This window comes from Macrobrachium nipponense, chromosome 11 (genome assembly GCF_015104395.2).
Source record: "Macrobrachium nipponense isolate FS-2020 chromosome 11, ASM1510439v2, whole genome shotgun sequence".
Classification (NCBI taxonomy): Eukaryota; Metazoa; Arthropoda; class Malacostraca; order Decapoda; family Palaemonidae; genus Macrobrachium; species Macrobrachium nipponense.
In genome coordinates, this window is record NC_061087.1 from 41533257 (window position 1) to 41557176 (window position 23920).

The 23920-nt window shown below is 40.2% G+C and overlaps 1 protein-coding gene across 1 annotated transcript in view; it reads left to right on the plus strand.

Annotated features, from left to right (window-relative positions):
• Positions 1-1873: 1873 nt before the first annotated feature.
• Positions 1874-23920, plus strand: part of LOC135208572 (N-acetylgalactosaminyltransferase 7-like) — a gene marked incomplete in the record, with an annotated part of 305399 nt that continues 283352 nt past the window's right edge. The window contains 3 exon segments of the mRNA XM_064240908.1: positions 1874-2064; positions 6132-6305; positions 17767-17990. Coding sequence (XP_064096978.1) covers positions 2050-2064; positions 6132-6305; positions 17767-17990 — 413 coding nt within the window.

A 23920-nucleotide genomic window follows, 5' to 3' on the forward strand; every position in this document is an offset into this window, starting at 1 on the left:
CACAAGACTGATGTCCAAGAATGCTCTGGCGTTCTTTGTAAGGAACGTCATTACGGACGCTCATAAGGTCTGTCCTGACGAACAATTACAACTCCTGAGAGTAAAAGCTCATGAAGTAAGAGCGGTTGCGACGTCTCTCTCGTTCTATAAGAATATGTCGCTTAAAAACATTATAGATACGACATACTGGAGATGCAACTCAGTATTTGCATCTCATTACTTGAAAGACGTGCGTGTGACGTATGAGAAGTGTTTTCTCTAGGTCCTATCGTATCGGCAGATACGATTCTGGGTACGGGAGCCGACACCAATCCTTAAAATGTATATACTGTTCTTCTGTTTGGATATGGTCGAGAATCTCTTCGAACAATGGAGGATTCAGGCTCGCACGGGCGGCCGTCTATGTTGTTCATAAGAGAATTCTTGTCATATCCAATTAGTTGAGTAAAATTTTTTTTTTTTTGAAAATTTTGTATGTGTGCGTAGTGGTTTTTGAGTTACGGTTGTTGTGACGAGTTCGGGGATAACTCGTAACAATCCTTAGTTCTAACACATGGTTAGGATCAGGTGGTCGGGATTGGTTGTGTGCTCCTTCATAAGGTGTATTGTCATATAAGTGGATCAGCACCCATTGACAAAGTCCTTTTAGGCTCTGCTGAGTAAGTGGGTAAGACCCCATCGGCAGACCCACAAGAACTCTTGGCCATAGATCACATATCTCGCTAAAGTTTCTTGAGGTGATGCAGACTACTGGGCAAACACCCACGAAGTCTACCACCTATCAGGTAGGAACCAAGGTTTTTTTTTTATACCTACAACATATGTTGTTTACCTGTCTATTCCATATAGTAGCTGTCTCTTACCCTCCACCGAAGGGTGCCAATCAGCTATGTATATATCTGACAGGTAAGTTGATTGTATGAAAAATGATATGTTATGTTACAATTAAAGTTTCATACATACTTACCTGGCAGATATATACAATTAAAGGCCCACCCCACCCAGCCTCCCCGCAGGAGACAGGTGGAAAGAGAGAAAATATGATAGAAAACGGGGATGGTTCCTAGTCCTGCCGCCCAGGGCAGGCAGGTAGATCACCTGACCTACCTGTAGCGAGTGGCGCGAAATTTGAATTTCTGTCGGGGACGACGGAGTCTTAGCTATGTATATATCTGCCAGGTAAGTATGTATGAAACTTTATTGTAACATAACAATATCATTTTTACTTGCTACTACAATATAGTAAGTTTGTCGTTATTTTCTCAGGGTTGTCTCATTACAGTACGTGTAATGCAATACATATACTGCAGATGTTATTGATTTTTAGAATTTTCATATAAACAGTAGTTTCAGATCATTAGTTGCATTAGTAAGATGCCAATTACATAGGCATGTTGTCAATGTGAGTACAGTTCTGTGTATTAATAGGAACTGGTACATATTTTTATTTATAATGAAACTATTGGTAATGGTAAAAAAAAGTTATATAAATTATTTGAAGAGAAGCAGAGTATGTAGACTGGTAATGGTAAAGAAAAAATTATATGAATTATTTGAAGAGAAGCAGAGTATGTAGACACTGTGTATTTTTACTGTAGTTCCCCTGAGACAATAGAAAATGGGAAGCAGCAGCTGGAGCTTTACTTCATGTGTGATCCCACCAGCCTCTGCTTCCCCCCTTCCCCAGTCCCCACAGTAACCTCCATGCTGGTGAAAGTTTCCACCTGACAGCCCACCTCCAGCCAAGATCTTTAGGCAAGACTAGTTACTCCCCTTCCTCCCTCCCGCCTTGTCATGTGGGAAGATCATCCTCCCAAGAGACCCGGGTGCTCAGTGGCCAGTGACCGCTGGAAGCCTCAGTGGCTAGTGGTTCTCTGCTCACAAGTGTTACAACTTCTTGCAAGTTATATGTGTGGGGAACATTCATTATCAACTTAAGAAGGGAAAACATTGTTAAATCAATCAAATTTATCCCTCATGGCAATGAATTTTCTTTGGTTTTTATCTTTTAAGTGATAATTCAGTAGTTCTGTTCCCAGTTCATGCACCATGTTTCTTGTAGAGGTAAGTGGTTTGACTTTTATTCGGGAGCCTTTTTCATTTCTTCACATTAATTTTTTGAATGTTCAAAGATTTTTGTGTAATGTTCATTCCATCCAAGTTCTTAAAAGAGTATGATGAAGCCATGATTATAGTTAATACTTGTATTGTGTTTACTACAATAGTCTCTAACTTATCAAACTTCTTTACTTGATTAGCTGCATTATGGTGTTGGCATTTGGCTAGGGTCTTTTTATTAGTGATGGGCTTTTGCATATAAATCTCTCAGATTTAATGTAAATGTCAATTTCAGCTAAGCTTACTATATAGATTACTAGTACTATATGGAAATTCAGTTATATACTGGATATCTTGACTGTGATTAAAGCTTAGGCATTACTATTTTAATTTTTAGATGACCCAGTATCTCACATTGACAATTCAGTTTCATAATAATACATAATAAACTGTAAGGAGATAACTGTGATTCTGAATTGAGGTCAAGTTGTTTATTCTTTGATAAGACTTCAGGTATGGTTTTGAGAGTACAAATTTACAATATATTATGAAAATGCATTTTTTTTTAATTACAAATAAATTCAAAATAAAATTGACAATTGAATGCAAACAAGTCATGTACAGTACACTATGATGGCTCATTATATGCTTTAGCCATTTCATCTGCACTTTACACTTTGGACAGTACTTATATCAAACTCAAAAGCTGGAATAAAACATGGCTTTTGAGTAAATAAATTCATGGAAAAGTTCACTGCCCATCCTTCTATCAAGAAAATCTGAATCCAGGTGTGTCTAAATAGTAAGAAACAAAGAATTGATGAAACCCAATGAAAATATGTAGAATTTGGTTTTCATTACTGTAAAGGTGAATGTTATGCTTAGAAATGATAAATGCTTAATTGACAGTTTTTCTTTCTAAGTGAAAGGGTTGATTTATTCTGGTGCTGCCTTGTCTTGTACTTTAGTATGTGACATGGTAAGATATTAGGTGACTTTCATATTACATGTACTTCAAGTTTATGTTCTAATCTTGATTGGTAGATGCTGCTGTATTATATTAATGTACCTACATTACTTTTGAGGTGTACAGTATATGCATTAGATTCCTATTTCTCTATTGTGCAGTAGAGAAATAGGCACTCTAATATATTACTAATTTTCTTAATAAAAGGTAAATAGATGCCTATAAGTACATAATTGTAGACTGATGAACTTCATCACTGTTGTACTCATTTAGTCATATTCTTCTTGATGCTTTTAATAGCTTAATTATGTAGGTAGGGATATTTTATTTTGTTATAAAGCAATAGTTTTACTGTACTTCTCAAATTTCTATACTAATACGGTAAGGGTAGTGTCTTTCCTTTACATCATATGCTGACCAAGCATTCATCACTTACATGTAGTATTTAGCATTTATAATAATTATTAGAATAGTTTACATGTTGTCAGATTTTTTTATGTTTTTGTCTCATACATTGTATGTTCATGTACAATACTTATGTTAAAATGCCACTGTAGATAGTCTAATTGTTCTTAGTTTGTAAAATAACCTCAGATTCTCAAACTGCCATATTAATGATGGGTAGTTATATCAGAGAGGCAGCCCCTATGTTATTTGATTGTTCTTTGCAGAGGAGACATTTATCAATACAGGCAGCCCTTTGTTATTGGCAATCTGGTTTGATGGCGCTTGTCACTTGTCTAGTGACAAAAATTGCTGTTAGCACAGAATTCTGCTCGTCGGCACCGACACATACCTAACAAAGGCATTTAATTTTCACTTATTATGATGCTGTCAGAACAGAACCCACGCAATAACCGGGGACTATTTGTACTGCATGATGATGCCCAGCATTTTGCACTTTTGGGTATTTGGCAGAAATGAAAAAGTTTTACATCTACTATCATTATATTGGTTTTTGTTAAATTTGTACTGTTTAAATTATAGATGCCCTTGTCTATGTCTATAACCTTGAAGTTATATCCAACTCAAATTGCTCTAGTAGGAGGTAGGTCTGTACTTAGGAAACCTGCGCTGTGTATGAAAGGAGGATAAGTAAGCTTTGTTGTAGTATGAACGAAAGATAGACTACTTAAGAGGAAGCAATCTCAACAGCTGATGAAAATTGAAGATCATGTTTGGTCCTACAAGGTCACTGACCTCTTGTTACATGGACCTCCTGTTACATGGATATCTTTCAGTGACAGCTGGTTCAGTTACTGAGGCTTTGCAATAAGGTAGTTAATGATGGCAGGCAGCTAGGTGATCTGAGTCCCCTGTCAGTAACCCTATTACTTTTTCTTTGGTCATTGTTCAGTCTGTTTGTCCTCACTGCTACTGTAGTGATGAGAACTTTATTTAGTTATTTAATTTTGAAGCTTTGTGTTTATTTTTTAATGATTATTTGTGTTTTAGTGGTGGTTTAGCCTGTCTTGGATACACCATGTGATGATGCTTGTTCAGTATGTCTTGGATACTTAATGATTATTTAGGAAAGGTTTTATTATGTTTGTGTTTAGGTTTGTACAACCATTATGTCCTGATCTATGGAGAATACAAATTCGACTTTACAGCAAGACTTGGATTTGTTTATTAATGAAGCATCATCAGTTATGAATTTTCTGATTTTTGCTCTAGGTGTGGAGGATGCCTGGAATCTTTTCTTTCAATTTTTCATACAAAGTTTGCTTGGACTGTACTCCTCTTCTGTAGATGATGATCTTTGACACATTCTGTGGATCAAAGCTCTTAAGAAAAGCTTAGTTTAATGGCAAGAATTCATGACCAACTTTCAATGAGACCATGGGAATGTTCAATTTGGTTTCTCTCTCAAGTTCACTGGAATCTTCCAGGAGAATATTTCTGCATACCGCTGTTGTTCATTCCCATTTGTGCCCTTGATATGATGATACATTCAGAGGATGCTGTTGGGGAAAAATGAAAGTGGTGCAATGATTGTAACATGTGGTATCATCCTTCTCCAGGGAGGAGGTTGTCCCCAGCTGTCCTCTTGTTTTCCCAAAGGACTTTCTTAACTCTACCTTTGCACTCCTTTTACAAGTGCTCAGGTGGTGATTGTGGCCTATGTACACATCTCTTCTGTTTTGAAGAGGTCTGCACCAGTTGATGATTTTGACCTGCAGTTTCTGGATTGTTGTTGGCATTTCCTATATTGGTTTTAGAGCAGATTAGGAATTCTCCTCTCTGGAGATCCTGGCTTTAACTCAAACCCTCAGTTACTTCAGTTGTTGTCCTCCAGACCTTCACCTGTTGCAGTAGGGAATTAATTCCTTTCCCATATCCTTTCCTCCATCCTCTCTATGTCCCCAAATGTATCACTAAGACAGAGAGGGAAGGGGGTCTTCTCTTGGGGGATTCTTGAGGGTGATCCTTAAGGGTGATCCTTAAGGGTGGGTTTTCATCTATTGAAGGAGCACCAGGGTTTCTCCCTTGGAGGGTCAGGACAAGAAGTCACTTCAGTAAGGATTGAAATATTAATGGTTTTTGTATTGCCTCTCATCTTTGAAGCAGTGGCTGCTTGGAGTGCAATCTCCCTGTCAGTAACAGCCCAGTAAGCATCTTTGCTTTACAACAGTCTCTCTGTATCATGGCAAGTGAAGTAAATCATGCTCTAGCCAACAGAACCATAAACTGCAGCTTCTCAAGATCATTGGAAAAGGAATTGACATAGAACTAGAAAGACTGACACCTAGCACTAAAATTACTTAACTTAATATCATACAGGACCTGACACCCACTTGAGTATCAGTAGATATATATGAAATATTTGCAGAGTTGTTTCCACATATTGATGTTTAATGTATGTGAATATTATTGTCAACCTTTGTGGGCCTATACCTTTGGTGTTCTTCTGCTCTCCAGCGCCTTCCTTTTCTGATTTTGGGCCAAGGCCCTTCAATGTTACCTTTGAAATCTGGCAATTTATATGTAATCTATTGTATCAAAATGTTTGTTTTGATCAGGTTGAATTGATCAACAGTAATGTACAGATGAAAATTTACTACGTACTTTACTTAATAGTAATTCAATGTAATATCTTTTTCAGGGGCAAAGTAACTTAAAGTTTTTGAATGCCGTCAGGATGCGTATTATGCAATTTCGTCGTGGTCGCCTTCTGAAGGTGACATTAGGAGTAGCTGGAGTGATAGTAATTTTATTCTTCTTAGCATCAAATTCCCCTAATGCGCCTTCATCTCTCAGATCAGCTGGTGCTTTTATGGTGAGTAATCTTTGAGTATAGTTAATGAAGCCTGGTTTTTAGTATACCAAAGCTTGCATACTCTTATGATCTTCATTAAGACTACCTTTTGTCTGCGGCAAAGGAATTACTATTGGTTTGATGTGAAATAATTGTTATTTTAAAGGAAAGGAAAAATCCCAAGAACTTTGTGAGACTAACTTTTAAAGAAGTTTGTTTATCACTTTCATAGTTTGGTAATAATTCTTGTTTTATCTGGAAAGTTCTGAAATATCAATATTTTACAGCTAACAGTATAAAACTTGTGCTGCATTACTTCCCAGTTCTTTGTGTGGGCCAGGGAAATTCACAGTAGTACACTGACTTGAAACCACATCTCAGGTCCAGTGCAGTACATTTAATCATTACAAGCCCCATTGACCTTATTTATTGTCTTTACTTTCTAATAAAAGCCATCATAATGCTGAAGTGTTGATTTAAAAAATCAAAAGATCCTTTATAAGTATTTTTTTAAATGAACCTTACCTTTCCATCATACATATAGCTTTTACTTCCATGCCATTGGTAGTTCAACAGATTGAAACAAAAAGAGCAAGAACACTCAGTTCTCTATGAATATCCGTCTTCTATCCATCTACTTCCCCTACCCTCCACCAGGGGATCGATAGGTACAATCACTTGTAGCCAGTCAGTCAGCTTCTTTTGCTGGTTACGGTAGGAGTTCCGCAGATGCACTCAGGTTTTGTTGGTTTGTTTTTTTATATTTTTAATATGCATTTGGTAAGTTCCTGTTAGGTAAGAGTTACCAAAACAGGTATTTTCATACAATGAACTTACCTGTCAGATATATACATAGCTAAGACTCCGTCGTCCCCGACAGAAATTCAAATTTCGCGGCACACGCTGCAGGTAGGTCAGGTGATCTACCGTCCTGCCCTGGGTGGCAGGATTAGGAACCATTCCCATTTTCTATTCATATTTTTTCTGTCGCTTGGAATGTAAACAACGTTTGCAGTTCCTCCTGACTTGATTTTTGGATTTCATCGCCATCGATCTTCTGGGCTATCTTTTGCAGGGAAGTACTGGATCTTTGGTTCGGCATACGCATATTAATTTGTTTTAATAACTTTCGCTTCGAAAATTTCGAAGAATTGTTTACGTGTAACTACCGAACTTTTCGGTAGACACTCACATAGTTTGCAAGAAGGAAAATTTTAATATTTATTCATAATAATGTGTAGTAAATGTTAGAATTGATTGAGCTAACTTCTTTCTTGAGGAAGTAAGGAGTAGAATAGTTACGCTTCCTTTAGAAGTTTATATAGCTCTCGTACTAACGAGCAGTTAGAGCATTAACAATACTAGTAGTGTTGTATCCTCATCTCCTTCTTACTTCACAGAATCTTCAAATTCATATTGCAATTTGAAGACAAAGGAATGTGGCTCAAAATACGAGCTATTGAAAGGTAATAAGTGATTTTAGTGTTAGTGCAGTGGAGGGTGCGTTCTGATCGGCTCTGTTTCGCTCCCAGGCCTAGACCTCTTCCAAGCTCACATACCCAGAGGAGGAAAGTCGAAAGCCTTACGGAGGTTATGGAGAATCCCCACCGATCAGGCGTCCCCTCGGCAGGATCTGTAGAACGTCCCAGACTGCCAAGTTCGCCATTGGAAAGGCGTCCTAATTAGTAGAGGGTGCGTCCGATCGGCTCTGTCTCGCTCTCAGGCCTAGACCTCTTCCAAACTCACAAGCCCAGAGGAGAAGGAAAGTCGAAAGCCTTACGGAGGTTATGGAGAATCCCCACCGATCGGGCGTTTCCCTCGGCAGGATCTGTAAAACGTCCCAGACTGCCAGGGATAGCCATTGGAAAGGCATCTTTAAAAATGTGGTCTCTTCTTCCGTTTCTTCATCTTACATCCGAAAAGACGAAGAACTGTACAGGTTTTTGGAGTTCGGACGATCTGGCTCGTTCTCTGAAAACTAAGAGAACACTGACTCACTGAGCGAGAGGCTGAGAGCCAGCCAGCAAGCTAGCGAACGTTCCAACAGCCAGCAGCGAGCCGCGTTCCAACAGACTAGCACGAGCCGCGTTCCAACAGACTAGCGCGAGCCTCGTTCATACAGATAAACCGAGCCGCGTTCCAGCAACTGAGCGCGAGCCGCTTTCCCGAAAAAAAAAAAAAACGCCGCATTTTTTTGTTTTTTTTTTTTTTTTGTCTTTGGGGTTCCCAGAAAAACTTTTTTCTTGGCGAAAGGCGCCTTCAAAGAGAAAACACGACGGCTATACTGAGAGCCTTATAGTAGAGTGGCAATCAGAAGGATGCTTCCATTGAACGTTTACTGGCAAGAGGATCGTATAACAAACGGGACCTTCCACGCAAGCGGAACGTTCCAGGAGCGAGTCTCCTTTCTAGCGTGCGGAACATTCCAGGCGCGCGGAACTATTCAGACGCTAGGCGCAAGGATCCAGACGCCAGGCGTCAGAAGATTCCAAAATCTTCATTTGAGAGAGAGTCAGTCGCGAGACTCCTCTTTGAGTTTTTTTTAACTTGAGCAACTTTCCTGGCGAATGTGCAAGATGTCGCACAGGCGGCCGTTGCTTTTGTCAGAAGGATTCTGATACTAAGAGAAGCCCCTTTCATTATTCAGAAGACTCCTGTGTTAGGCAGTTCCTCTCAATGTGGACTCTCTTCTTCATCCATGGTCTTCCTCGGTTTTTGAGGAGGCAAGAGCTTTGGGGAGTTTTTCTTAATAAGAATCTCATCGACGTTTGGGTATGATGGCGGATAGGAAAATCTACTTCCTTCCTTAAACCCTAGTGATGAACAGGAATTCTGTCTCTTCCGCGATTTATGAGGAAATCACGAAGATTTAAAGAATTCCTGGATTAACTTCCTTCCTTAAGAATATATAACTACTCTTTCATCGTTCTATTAACAAAAAGAACGAAGATAGTAGAAGGTAGTAGAGTTTCTGCTGTATGAGAATACGATACGGTCAAATCATGAAAACATATGCCGTTAGTTACTTCTTTTCTGTGCAACTCAATTACCCAGTATCCTTGCTAACGACTTTCCTAGGAAGGGGAACTACCGCTTAAGGGATTGTTAAAGACAAACATCCTACTTAGCTTCTAGATTTATCGAAGTCTTGTTTCGCTTAAATATGCTTTAATAAGAACTTCCTGAAGTTCTATAATTTTATAAAATTCCTTTATTAAATGGAGTAGCTGGCAACTCTGGAAGAGTAAGGCCAGACGGCTAACGGGGACTGCTTTCGCTGAGAGCCTGAGACCAACGCAGTACGCCAGTTACTGTCAGTACCATGTAGGTGTCAGTCATGAGCGGTCGGGTGTATCTCTCTCTCCTGCGGGATGGAATAACTATCCGTATCTCTCCCCTACAATCGCGTCTTAACCTCGGATTGAGGGGATAGTTAAGCTAACATAAATAAAATATTGTATGCCTTTTGCTAAGAAGCTTTCAATAAGAGAGATAGTACCATCTTTCAATGCTGTTTACCGTAGGTAACATTATTAAAGGATTCTATCGCAGCAGAACATTATATTATATAATGCTCTCAGGCTTACGAAAGCATAGCTTATTAGAGTACCTGCTCAGAAGATGGATGAGTCGGATGGGAAACATTCTCTTTGGGGCAGAACTTGTTTCCCTGAATGGACTATACTACGTATATAAAGCTTTTTCCTACTAAGAACGGAATTAACATGTGAAAGGATGTCGGGTACCATAAAGAGACAGGCGTTCTGGCACATAACATATTAAGAATTAAAAGGAAGCGCCAGCCTGGCGCATTAAGTGCCAACCTGGCGCAATGCTCCAGAAGCGCCAGCCTGGCGCAAAAATTGCGCCAGCCTGGCGCAAATTTGCACCAGAAGCGCCAGCCTGTGGCGCAAATTTGCGCCAGAAGAGCCAGCCTGGCGCAAAATTGGCGCCAGAAGCGCCAGCCTGGCGCAGTGAGCCAAGAGCATCATCCAAGAGTTTCTCGTTTTAACGAGTTATTAACCTGAGAGTCCAGTAGCCTCTCGGACAACAGGCTCAGTAACGGCAAGATTCGTTCCTGATTTCGTTACCCATTTAATCACTTAGGCCAATTCCACGACTCTCTCATATCGCAAAGAGCATCGAGAATCTCTTTTTTCGCTCCTATTCGCGTTAACAAAGAGATCCTTCTCGATCGACGATAATAACTGTTAACATGTTTAACATTTATTGGAAAGAGTTGTGAGAACCTGCAAAAAGTCTTCTTCATAGATCTCTCAGGAAGGTAGAAGACGAACAGGCTTCCTATAAGGACTGGCTTCCTTTTGCCCTCGAACCAAGAAGAGGTAGCAATATACGCCATCTTTATTTTTTTTAGAAAGGGGAATAAACTTAAGTCTTTTTTCCCCTAAATATAAATTATTTGCAGAATTTAAGATAAAGGGCGTCAAAGAAAGAGAAGATAATATTTTATGCCTCATTTTGGCCTTAGAGAGGTTGGATTCACAGAGGTCACGTTCTTCTCACAGCATGTTTTGGAAGTCTTTTCCAAGACAGTCTGAATATTCTATCAGCATCTATTATAATGGACCTTAACAACCTCTCCACTCTGAGTCTGTCTGCGTGCAGACTGACCAGAAGTGGACATGAATGAGAGGATTTTTCAAGGTAAATGACAAGAGTCATGGACAAGATATAGAATTGCTGCAGATTGTGCTAGAGGGAATGAGGAAACTGTCCTCTTCCGATACCTCTGTGAACCACATAGCGGTTTTTCTTCCCTTTCAGAGGGAAGAATCACCTTTGTATATATCTGTTATCAAAGAACACAGTAAAAGGCTATACTCTGTCTCTATAAAGGGATTGGAGATAGCAGAGGATTAAGATCTTCGGGATCTTATACGATACCTCAATATGACAAGAGTAGGATATCATGTACTTCTAATGGGATCTTTTTTGTGGCCACAGATTCTATGTTCCGACAAGATGGAACTGCTCCTCATCAAACTTCTTTGAGAAATTTTTATGAGGGAATTCTTTGTTTCTCTTGGTCCCAAACGATCAAGAAGACAAGTGAATTTTTTTTTTTAGCATTGGAATCTCGCATCAGATTCTATGGAGATTAGGCAATGGGTTCTTGCCAGCATAGTATGTCTGGCAAGAGAACTAAAACCCCCTATTCCTGATTCAATGTTTTCAGATAGAGGTTTCGTTGTCCAGGCAGGGTACTTACGTTTTCATCTACAGTAGAATGGTTAAAACGTTTGCCTACAGAGTCTTTGGAATGCGATGATGGCTCGAAATGCTTCCCAGAAGGTGTTCAGAAGGATACAATAAGGAGCTAGAAATCAGGAGTACTCCCAATTTCAGCTCGGAGTCTCCTTCGACTTCCAAGCTTCTTCCCTTCCTTCGGACAAGGATAGGGAAGATTCTGCAACGAGAAGCCCCTTCAACAGGTAAGAAGAGATCTCGTGAGCAAGGGAAGTACTCAAGAAGGATCCTCCTCGAAGGAAGACTTATCTCTCATACTGTTAGATATCCTATCGTATACTGGATGTAGCTGACTACAATCGCCTCCCTTTGCCGGAGAGGCCAAAGCTCCAGACATCCTCGAGACTCTACCAAGCTCGAAGCTCCGGCAAGTGGGGAGTAGCCAACCAGGCGCGAGGCGCCAGGCAGGAGCGAGGCGCCAGGCAGGAGCGAGGCGCCAGGCAGGCGCGAGGTGCCAGCCAGCCGCGAAGCTCCAGGCAGGTGCGAAGATCCAGGCAGGCGCAAAGCGCCAGCCAGGCGCGAGGTGCCAGGCAGGCACAAAGCGCCAACCTGGCGCGAGACGCCAGCCAGGCGCGAGGCGCCAGCCAGGCTCTAGGCGCGAATCTCCAGCTAAGGCGCGAGGCGTCAACCAGATGCGAGGCGCCAATCAAGCGAAAGGTACCAGACAAGCGCTAGGCGCCAACCAAGAGCGAAGCACCAGCCAGGCGCGAGGTTCCTGCCAGGCTTCAGGCTTCAGTCGGGAGAGATCCATTTCAAGAAAGCCCTGGTCTTCTTTGAAACATGGAGATCTCCTAAGCACTTCATAAGTGACTTGATTCCTTCAAACAGCTGAGAATTAAAAGCGCAGGAAGTGCGCGCTTTTGCAAATTCTTGTTCTTTACATAACAATATGTTATATAAGACATATTAGCTGTGTTGTACGGTAGAGGCGACTCTGTGTTGACTTCTCATTACACAAAGGATGTCAAGTTAACCTACGAGAGATCCTTCTCTTTTGGTTTATACGTTTCTGCGGATACGTTACTGGGATAAGGAGCCGACACTGATCCTTAACTTTGAGTTAAAGTTTTTTAACTTAGTGAAATTATTGGGGTTTTTGAAAGGAGTGTGGGGATAACTCTTTTCAATTAGAGCGCGAACCCTTGTGTTAGGATCAGGTGATCGGGATCGGTGTTGCGCTCCTTCATAAGGTGTATTGTCATAGAAGTGGTCCAGTACCCATTGACAAAGTCCTTTCAGGCTCTGCCGAGTAAGCGGTTCATACCCCATCGGCAGACCCACAAGAACTCTTAGCCATAGATCACATATCTCGCTAAAGTCTTGAGGTGATGCAGACTACCGGGCAACAGCCACGAAGTCTACCACCTATCAGATAGGAACCAAGGTTATTTATACCTACAACATATGTTGTTTACCTGTCTATTCCATGTTAGCTGTCTCTTACCCTCCACCAAAGGGTGTCAATCAGCTATGTATATATCTGACAGGTAAGTTGATTGTATGAAAATGATATTGTTATAATACAATTTAGTTTCATACATACTTACCTGGCAGATATATACGATTAATGGCCCACCCAGCCTCCCCGCAGGAGACAGGTGGAAGAGAAAAAAAAATATGAATAGAAAACGGGAATGGTTCCTAATCCTGCCACCCAGGGCCGGACGGTAGATCACCTGACCTACCTGCAGTGTGTGCCCCGAAATTTAAATTTCTGTCGGGGACGACGGAGTCTTAGCTATGTATATATCTGCCAGGTAAGTATGTATGAAACTTTATTGTATTATAACAATATCATTTTTCCAGTTTTATTAACCCTCATGATATGTTTTGCTCAGGGAAAAGTTATACTAATTGGATAACTATGTGAATCATAGTTGAACAAAATGTGGTAATTGATCACAAACGGAGAGAGCTTGTTAGACTGTAGAAACAACTATATAGAGAATTATGTATACTAGTAAGTCTTAAGCTAAAGAGATACATGCCTTGTCTGCTCTCCCATTTAGCAACTGGTTAGGTCTTCTGCTGCTTCATTTCAATCTGTTACTCCAAATGAGCTTCCCACTGATTCAGGGCAGTAGTTTTGATAGGATGAAGTAATTATTTATTATTATATTAGTGTTTTGTTTTCTGCAGTACATACCCTCCTGAAGGTTTCAGCAAGTTCAAGTTGTTTCCAGCATTGGAGGAAGGGTCAAGGCTTTTTATTGGCTGTCCTTGGCACATTCCTGTCTTATGTTCTCATGGCTTGAAGTGACGGAATCGTGACATGTCAGAAAGCAGTGCGAAGCTGTGCCTGTTGTCCCGTTCCTCTGTTTGGTCTGGTAAGCCACCAGGTCCAGCATTAGTCGCCTAAGGAATTTGTATTCTTGTAGGAATAAATGCGTAACTGCCTGAGCTCGGAAGGCATGTTTTTCAGATACTAATAGTACCAGTTTTCTTCTCTTGACTGGATCACTTGGGTAAGAATAAAAGGAAAGTCTCGACATTTTTTTCCCTCTTTATTTTTACTGTTATCAGATCTGCTTGGTAGCAGTGATGCTTCGTCTCTTTCTGATAGTATGTATTTAAGTGAACTGTAGCTGCCTTATCAAGGAAAGTTACCTTTTGCTTTGATCAGTTTCGCTTCAATCCTCTGTAGCTAAGTATCTAGTGAGAAGCCTTGACTGTCTTCAGCTTTCCTGTGCATTGTGGATTTTTCAGCCAGGGCTATACTAATATGCCTTGCAGTTTTGATTCACCAGCAATATGCATGCAGTGCAAATTTGCGCAGTGTGCCACATTCTTGCACAAGAGGCTTTGAGCCTAACGTTTGTGTGCTTGTGGCTTGTATGCTTATGACTTGTAGGCTTGCGCACTTACTGCGTGTGCTTCTATCACCTGTGGACGTGTCTCCTGCTCGACTTTGCCTGTCTATAGAGAATCTCGGCATGCACTATCATTTCGGCTTCCATTTAAGTAAGCAGATGGTTGCCATTGGTAGTCCCAACATTGTGGTTGGGGATTTTGACTCCTTTTCTACTTGTGGGAGATTCTATTGGTAAGCATATGGTTAACCCTCTTACGCCGATTGGACGTATTAAACGTCGAGTCAAAATGTCTCCCGTATGCCGATTGGACGTATTATACGTCGGCTCAAAAAAGTTTTTTTAAAAATTCTCGGAAAAATACTTATAGGCCTACCAGCCGAAAACTTTTGTATCACGCGCCTTGGGGGATGCTGGGAGTTCACGGATCAAGGCGTTGTTTTGTTTACAATCGCTACGCAGGCGCGCAAGCGCGAATTTCTTTCTTATCGCACTAAAAAGTATCAGTGACACATCTCGGAAATTATTTCGTCACTTTGACATAATTATTGCACCATTTTAAATTATCCTTTACATGAAGTATTATATATGAAAATGTGCGCAATTTCATGCACAATACAACTAAAAAATACTCATGATTGTAGCTTTTATCAATTTTGAAATATTTTCATATAAATAACGATAAGTGCAAAAATTTCAACCTTCGGTCAACTTTGACTCTACAGAAAAGGTCGAGAAACGCAATTGTAAGCTAAAATTCTTATATTATAGTAATATTCAATCATTTCCATTCATTTTGCAACAAATTGGACGTCTCTAGCACAATATTTCGATTTATGGTGAATTTATGAAAAAACTTTTTCCTTACGTTCGTGCGATAACTCTTCCGATAAATTTTTTCGTGCGATTGTCCTAATGTTTGCACCCTTTTAAATTTGCCGTTACATAAAGTTTTATATATGGAAATGTGCGCAATTTCATGCACAATACAACAAAAAACAACCCATGGTTGTAGCTTTTATCAGTTTTGAAATATTTTCATATAAATATCGTTAAGTGCAAAAATTTCAACTTTCGGTCAACTTTGACTCTACCGAAATGGTCGAAAAACGCAATTGTAAGCTAAAACTCTTATATTCTAGTAATATTCAATCATTTACCTTAATTTTGCAACGACTTGGAAGTCTCTAGCACAATATTTTGATTTATAGTGAATTTATGAAAAAAAAAACATTACGTTCGCGCTGTAACTCTTCCGAAAAAATCAGAATTTTTTTGTGCGATTGTCGAAATGTTTGCACCATTTAAAATTAGCTGTTACATAAAGTTTTATATATGAAAATGTGCGCAATTTCATGTAGAATACAACTAAAAATGATTGAAGGTTGAGCTTTTCTCTTTTTTTCGAAATATTTGCATATAAATCACGATAAATAGAAAAAAACCACGTTCGGTCAAATTTGACTCTACCGAAATAGTTGAAAAACGCAATTGTAAGCTAAAACTCTTACGGCCTAGTAATATTCCGTCTTTTTTTCATTCTTCATTTGAAACAAATTTGAAGTCTCTAAAAACAATATTGTTAATTTATGGTGAATTTTTGAAAAATATATTTACCTTCACTCCGCGCGCCGATTCGCGGCCGCAAGTTTCCGAAATACGTACATGGCATTATCCTAATATTTGCTCCTTTTCATATTAGCCTTTTTATAGAGTTTCATATATCAAAATGTGTGCAAATTCGTGAAGAATACAATAAAAAATAATTAAAGGTTGTAGCTTTTTCCATCTTCGAAATATGTGCATATAAAAAAACCAAATATATATATTAAAATTTCGACATTCGGTCAAATTGTAACTCGGTCCGAAAATGGTCGAAATCTGCATTCTAATCTAAAAAACTCTTACAGTATCGTAATATTCAATCATTTGTCTTAATTTTGAACAAATTGGAAGTCTCTAGAACATTATTTAGAATTACGGTGAATTTTTGAAAATAAAATTTTTTTACGTCCGCTCGTTACGAATTCGTACATCATTTTGTGATAATATTTTTCCGGTGTTGCTTTTATTGTTTTACTATGTATTATATATCAAAGGATTGCAATTTAGTGTACAATACAACGAAAAAAAAAGTAACTCGTTAGCTTTGACCGTTTTTTGCACAGCGTGATTTGAATACAATTATCTATGAATTTTTTTTTTTTCGCTACCATATATCGCATTATTTACATATGATAATGATATTATTTTTCATTTCTGATGATTGCATACTAAACTTCAGGCAATGAAAAAAAATGAGCCAAAAATGAACTCTTAATCTTCAAAACTAAGCGCGCTGTGATTTTTTGAAAAAATTATTTTTTCCGGTTCCGCGCTCACTCCAAACTGGCGCCGGCATACAGGAGAGGTTTTGATTTTTAGGGCTTCGGCGTAAGAGGGTTAATGTTGGTTTTCTGCAACCCCTTGTGATGTAGGAACATTCTCTCATTATCACGAGACTTTCCTGATCAGAATTTAGAAAATTTGGTTGAGCCGACAGGATTCCAGCTGAATTAGTCTTCCTTTTGAGCCAGAGCAAGTGCTTTTGTTGGCCGTGATTAAAGAGCAGTTTTTAACCCTCGCTGGAAGCTTATCAGGAGTTTGTTTAGTGCAATCAACTGCTGCTCCTCCGGCATCAAGTGGAGTAGTCTTCACCTCCAGTCTCTCTGCCATAGTATGTTCAATAGCTGAGACTTATCCTGCCTTTTCTGTGGTAGGAGGGCAATTGCTAGTGCCCATGTTGATTGATGAATCAGGTGTCTGATATTTAACAAGTATATAAGTAGTTGCAATTTCCTTTATAGAATTGTCATGATAAGTAAAGTAGTGAATGTATGAAAGTGAGCATGTTGGTTTTCTGTAGTATATGGTTAATTTGTATTCTGTTGTTTCTAATTATTAAAACATCAAGAAAAGGAATTTTGTTGTTTGTTTTCCATTCAACTTTCAATTTGATGCTAGGCACTAATGCATTTAATTCACCTGTTATCCCAGAATGTTAGAATATCATCTACATATCTCATTCATAACATGCTTTTGGGTGTTATTACGTTTATTATTATAGTTTCAAAGTATTCCATGTACAGATTGGCTACACCCGAATTTTTGCTTATAGAATGACTGCGAATGAAAATACGTTATTAGATACACATAATTCAACTAACTTTTATTATTTTGTCTAGGGCCAGTGGTAGTTGATCTAAGTACAGGACTAATTTTTCCCCTTATTCATTTCCCTTACCTTCAATAGTACATATAATTATTATATATATATGCTTAGAGCTTATGAAAATATCTAATGATAATTTTTTATATCTGAATGTAATTTTTTTAATTTTCTAATTTTGTTGGTATTCCAGAGTAAATCCAAACAGGAAGTAGCATTTTTACCTGACAAGCCTGGCAACTTTGAGCCAACAAATCCTCCTGCAAGAAATGGCCCTGGTGAAGGAGGCAAAGCATATCATTTACCACCAAATAAACAGAATGAAGGTTCCCAGTCTGTCAGTGAATATGGTATTAACATGGTGGTTTCAGATGAAATCCCTATGGATCGTGTCATACCAGACACAAGGCATCCAGAGTAAGTGCAAGTGTTACAGTAAGATAATAATGGTTTTGTAATGATTGTATATGATGATGATATAATGCTAGAATGAAATTGAACCTTCATAAGAAGGCCACTGTCAGAGTTGAGTGAGCAGTCACATTAGGAATGGCAAGTCGTTTTCACTTGGAAACACACTTATGATAAGGTAAAATCTTAGTTGCTTTCAATCTCTTGTTGTTGTCCATGTCTGTCAGTGAATATGGTATTAACATGGTGGTTTCAGATGAAATCCCTATGGATCGTGTCATACCAGACACAAGGCATCCAGAGTAAGTGCAAGTGTACAGTAAGATAATAATGGTTTTTGCTAATGATTGTATATGATGATGATATAATGCTAGAATGAAATTGAACCTTCATAAGAAGGCCACTGTCAGAGTTGAGTGAGCAGTCACATTAGGAATGGCAAGTCGTTTTCACTTGGAAACACACTTATGATAAGGTAAAATCTTAGTTGCTTTCAATCTCTTGTTGTTGTCCATGTCCTGACCAAATGATGAGGTCGTCAGTAGGACGTTAGAATTTTACGGTTATCATGCATTACTGGTTTGATAGTAGTTAATAAGGTGATGTTATCATGTGTACACCTGCTACTGCTTGTCTGCATCAGCATAATGGAATGATAAGTTATTATTGAATAATGAAGTGAGAAGATTAATTTAAATTCACTGTGTTTTGGTTCCTTTCAAGTTTCAGTGTAATCAGTAAAATTCTTTAAAATTTTTTGGATGTACATCTATGTATTGCATCATTTACTGCCCCTTAGGAGCAAACCCGAGGTGCCCATATTCCATCCTAAGCTCATGCACAATGAAAGGATGCAGTCAGTATAAAGATGTTGAAATCTCAATCTATTACTTTGTTTTTAAGTTTTATGCATGACACTTACCTGGCAGGTATATATATAGCTGTATTTTCTGAAGTCCGACAGAATTTAAAAAACTTCCGACACACGCAGTGGTCGGCCAGGTGGTTAGTACCCATTCCCGCCGCTGGGAGGCGGGTATCAGGAACCATTCCCATTTTCTATTCATAAATTTTCTGTCGCCGGTACTGAAAACACCTGTTTTCAGTACCTCCGGCTTAGGATTTTGGAAACTTCATTTGCCGCTAAGTATCCTAATTGTCTTTTAATTTATTTAACTTGGATTTGTGGCTAGGCATACGCTATCTTAAATTGAATTGAATTTGATTCATTTTTGCATAAGATATCTGAATCTAGTTAGGCTAGTTTCAGAGGGTGTTGTCTGCAAAGATAGGGTGTGGCTACCGAAAGCTTCGGTAGTTCCGCACTTGGGGGGCGCAATTAATCAGTAAACATGTCTATTTCCGTAAGGAAAAAGTATGATTCGTATGTACGCAATTAATCAGTAAACGTGTCTAATTCCGTAAGGAAAAAGTTTGTTTAGTATGTACGCAATTAATCAATTACGAAAGTCAGGGTAGTGATACTGCTAACCTTCCGGTAGACTTTTATTTTGCCCTAAAACGCTGTAGTATGGCCTACGGGTTATGACTATGTCTGCGAGAGGTGATCGCTCTCCTTCATTGTTGTGAAGAGTTCTACTTCTGTTTTTGTTACGCCTAACCCTGTAATGTTGCCTTCGGGCCCTAAAACAGTGTCTGTAGAGGTTATTGCCCTTTCTCTTATACTATTCGATTCGTAACTTAGAATCGAAAGTGTTTGCTTTAGAGAGCAATAGTGAAGTGGCTAAGTGCAGTGACAGTGCCCCTTGTGTAGTGGAGGGTGCGTCAGATCGGCCTTATAACGCCTCTAGGTCTAGACCTCTGTCGAACTCCCAGAACCAAGGGAGAGGGCATGTCGAAAGCCGAAGGAGGGTTACAGGGAACCCCCACCGATCTGGCGTGCCTTCGGCAGTTTCTGATGAAAATCCCCAGACTGCCAAAGTGCGTGCACATGCACGAATCCTGAAGGATTGCTTCTCGTCCTCCGAGGCGTCCTCCCCACACAAGGGTTGGAGCTCTCGGAAGGACTCGCGCCCTCTAAGAAGCTTTATAGAAGAGGACGCTTCACGTCCCTTCTCCCTCGTTATGTGTTTCAGTGAGAAGTAAGAAGGCGAAAGTTGCCTGATCACGTGTACTTCTTTCCACCAAGAAATAGGGAAAAGAAGGCAGTTTCTCGTCGCTTGTTTTTTGACGCCTGTCAGGAGCGTGACGCTTTTCTGCACGCTTATTTGGACGATCGGCTTGAACAGGACGCTCGGATGGACGCACTCACCAGTGGACGCCGAGCGTCCTCGCCAGTGGCCGCCGAGACGCGCACCAGGACGCGAGCGTCCTCGCCAGTGGACGCCGAGCGTCCTCGTCAGTGGACGCCGAGCGCGCACCAGGACGCCGAGCGTCCTCGCCAGTGGACGCCGAGCGCGCACCAGAACGTTTCTGTTGAACTCTTCAAGCTCTTGTTTAAGATTTGAGCCTCAAGAAAGTGAACAGAACTTCGTCTTCGAAACCCAGCAAGACCTCGGGTTTCGTGAATTCAAGAGGTCTCTGTCAATATTATATTGCTTTTCGCAAAGGTGGATGGAGTTAAGGAAAGCTCAAGGGAAGATCTCGTTTTCTCTACCTCAGTCAAGACTTTGAGATAAGACAGTTACGGGTTATGTAAAGGCTCGACGTCCTGAACGTCAGGATTTTCGGCAACGTTCAGTAGGATTCTTGCAAAGGCACTCCATCAAAAGGACGCTCTTCAGGAAAGCGCAAGACAAGACTTCCTTTGCCATACTGCCAATAAATTAATGCTTTTAGACCATCTGAAAGGGTTTTTCAGATGATAGATTTTGTTAGTTTCTAGTCGAGACTTCCATGCCGATTGAGCATCGTCGTTCTACCTACCGTAAGCCAGTCTATTAACAGGATTCTTGTCCCTTCCTTGTTTGAGACGGGAATCGAAAATAAAAGGCTCGACTCCTGATTACGTTTTTGTCAATTCAGTGACTTTCCCCCATTGACAATATACTATCGTTTTGTCAAGTAAGTGGGTGTCTCCCCTCATTGACAAAATATCTCTCTGTACCGTTAATGGGTTAGTTTCTCATTGACAAACATCTCATTAACTTGATATTGCGTAGTGAATAAGGACAAGGTTCGGAAGAGCTATCCTTCCTCATTCGCAGACTCGTACAAGAAATAGACTTGTAGACTACGTCAATGAACGCTTATGTCCAGTATCTTAAGAAGCTTGAGATGTCTGCTTCGATTTCTCTAAGTTTTGTTCATGAAACTTGCCTGTCAGATATGTATGTAGCTGTATTTCCGAATTCAGCTATATATATGTCTGCCAGGTAAGTATGAACAAACTTTATTGTGATATAATAAATTTTTTGCCTTGCGTTATTTTACTACTGGTTTGGTTCAAGTCATACACGCTTGCTGTAGTTACCTCTTCGGATGGCAAAACCGAGAGGTCTATTGTCTACTATTTTAAGGACATTTAATCGTCACTCCCTGCAGCCTTCCAGGAGTTTCCGATTTATCTTTTACCGTTGTATGGTAGTGTTCTGACGACACAAACGCATCTATATATTTAGCGTTTTCTGTTTCGCTTAAATATACCAGCTTGAGAGTCTCTTTTGTTCAAAAATAACGGACCTATTTCTTCGTAGAATAGGGTAGCTGGCACCCAGACATAAAGTTAAGAGACGACGTTCGTAAGCTGCTGGCTGCTGCTGTGTCTGACTGTCCAAGTTCCAACCGAGCCACCAGTAACAGATCGTGCGCTGTCATGCGCTGTAGGTTACGTCTCTCTCTCCTGCGGGATTGACTGACTAACCGTATCTCTGTGCTGGCGGTTACGTCTCTCCTGCGGATTAGACTGACTAACTGTATCTCTGTCCTACAATCACGGACTTTAGCCTAAGATTGAGGGGATTTCTTACGTGAATGAATAAACGTTGCATTAGTTTTTGCTTACTATGTTCAACGAGTTATCTCTTAATCCTTTCGGTGCTCGTTACCGCCACGGTATAGAACTACGAGTCTACTGCAACATTGCACTTTTATATGCTCTCCTGCTTAGGCAAAGCGCAGCCTTATAGGGAAGTAAGCATACTCGGGGAGGGAATGGATGAGCTTGCGGGGACCATTTCCTTCCTGAAGAAGTTTTGTTTCCCGAAATAGACTGCAATTCAGACCACAGTTTTTTCCTACCGGGAAACTGAAATATTATTCAAGATCTAGGAATTATTCTGAACATCTCTCAGTGCGTCATGATAGAAAGAAGGTGCCGGACATCTGGATAGTGTTTCAGATGTCCTGGATCTTAATCTGAAAGAAGTAAATGCAATTCGGTCGTCCCTCCAGTCCTCGAAACGAGTTTTGGAACCAGTGGTCCACATCAACTCTGATATTCCACAGCTCTCTCATATCTTAAGAAGTATCTTTCTCTCGGTCCCTGCTCGAGTTTACGAGAAAGAGCCTATTATAACAACAACAGGCCGTAGAATGTAACGATCATCTAGAGGTTCGTTACAGGATTGCAAAAGTCCGTACGAATCGTCTCGATCGACGGCAGCAACGATAGATTACTAACATGCTAGGTATTTTAATTAAGTGGTGTTCTTTTTATGGTTGTCTGAGAGGGTTATTTCCTCTTCAGTATGTGAAGTGTAATGTGTTACGTTAGCTTTGTGTGTGGTTCAGGTGGTCTAACTTATCCTAGCATGATGCCCCTGGTAAGAGAGGGCTAGGGTTTCCTGTCAACAATTGGTCCCGTCCAGTTGTCGACCCTTGTTATTAGCTTTCTCAACAAACAGGTCACATCCTAGTTGAGAGCTACTAAGGTTTAGCAGGCTAAGAGGCAGGACCTACGAAGTCAGCTACCTTAGCAGGTAAGGAACTTAATAATAATTTTAAAAATTAGTTAATTTTTGAATTATGACGATGTTGCTGTCTGTGACCCACCTCCAAATGTGTCAATCAGCTATATATATACCTGCCAGGTAAGTGTCATGCATAAAAATGATATTGTTATGATACAATAAAGTTTTATGCATACTTACCTGGCAGGTATATATAATTAAATTCCCACCCTCCTCCCCTCAGGAGACAGGGTTCAGAGAAAATCTGAGGAAAACGGGAATAGTTCCAAGTACCAGCGCCACTGGGAACGTGGGGGAGATCACCTGAACTACCAGTGGTCTAGCGGTTGCCGAGAGTTTTGAAAATTCTGCCAGTGCGAACAGACAACAGAGAATGTTGTTTGACAGATTTGCATCTGTCAAACAACAAAGACCTTCACGATCATTGAGGTCTGTGGAATCTCGATTCTAGCTCACCATCTACTTTTTGCCTCGCCTGTTTCTCGGAGTCAGACACTCGTGCGAGATCAGGCGACATATAGTAGCCCTGAGTTTCTTATTGACGAAGTCGATTGCGGACGACGTTGGGTTGCGTTGAATTACACCCCCGCCAAGGTTTGCTTAGATTGAATCGCCCAGGCAGTCCAGACACTCATCCTTCAGCTAAGAATAGTGCCCTTTGGTCTTCAGGGTACAGCCTTGCTGTCCTTGATTCGTCTGACTGTCAACTGGTCGTTCACCTGACTTTAGTACAGACTGTGCATTTCCGGATCGAAGCTTTCAATATGGAACTTAGACGTAGTCTGAAGTTCGTGATGTCAAAGCATTCGAACCTCTCCTGCCTGTTAACTTCTTGTATGTGATCAGGAAGGCCTTCTTCTAACCACCCTAGATACGACAAAGAGGGTTAGTGAGATTTTAAGCCATCGTCACAAGTTTTTGGCTTTAGAAGAAACACAAGGAGGTGTGCTCTCTAAGCCTTTCGTTATGGCCTAAGAATGGAAACCCTTTTTGTCCTTGGGCCAGGATCTTGGAAGCAAGGATGGCACAAGTTAGTGGGCAGGAGCCAGAGAGAGTCCTGTGCCC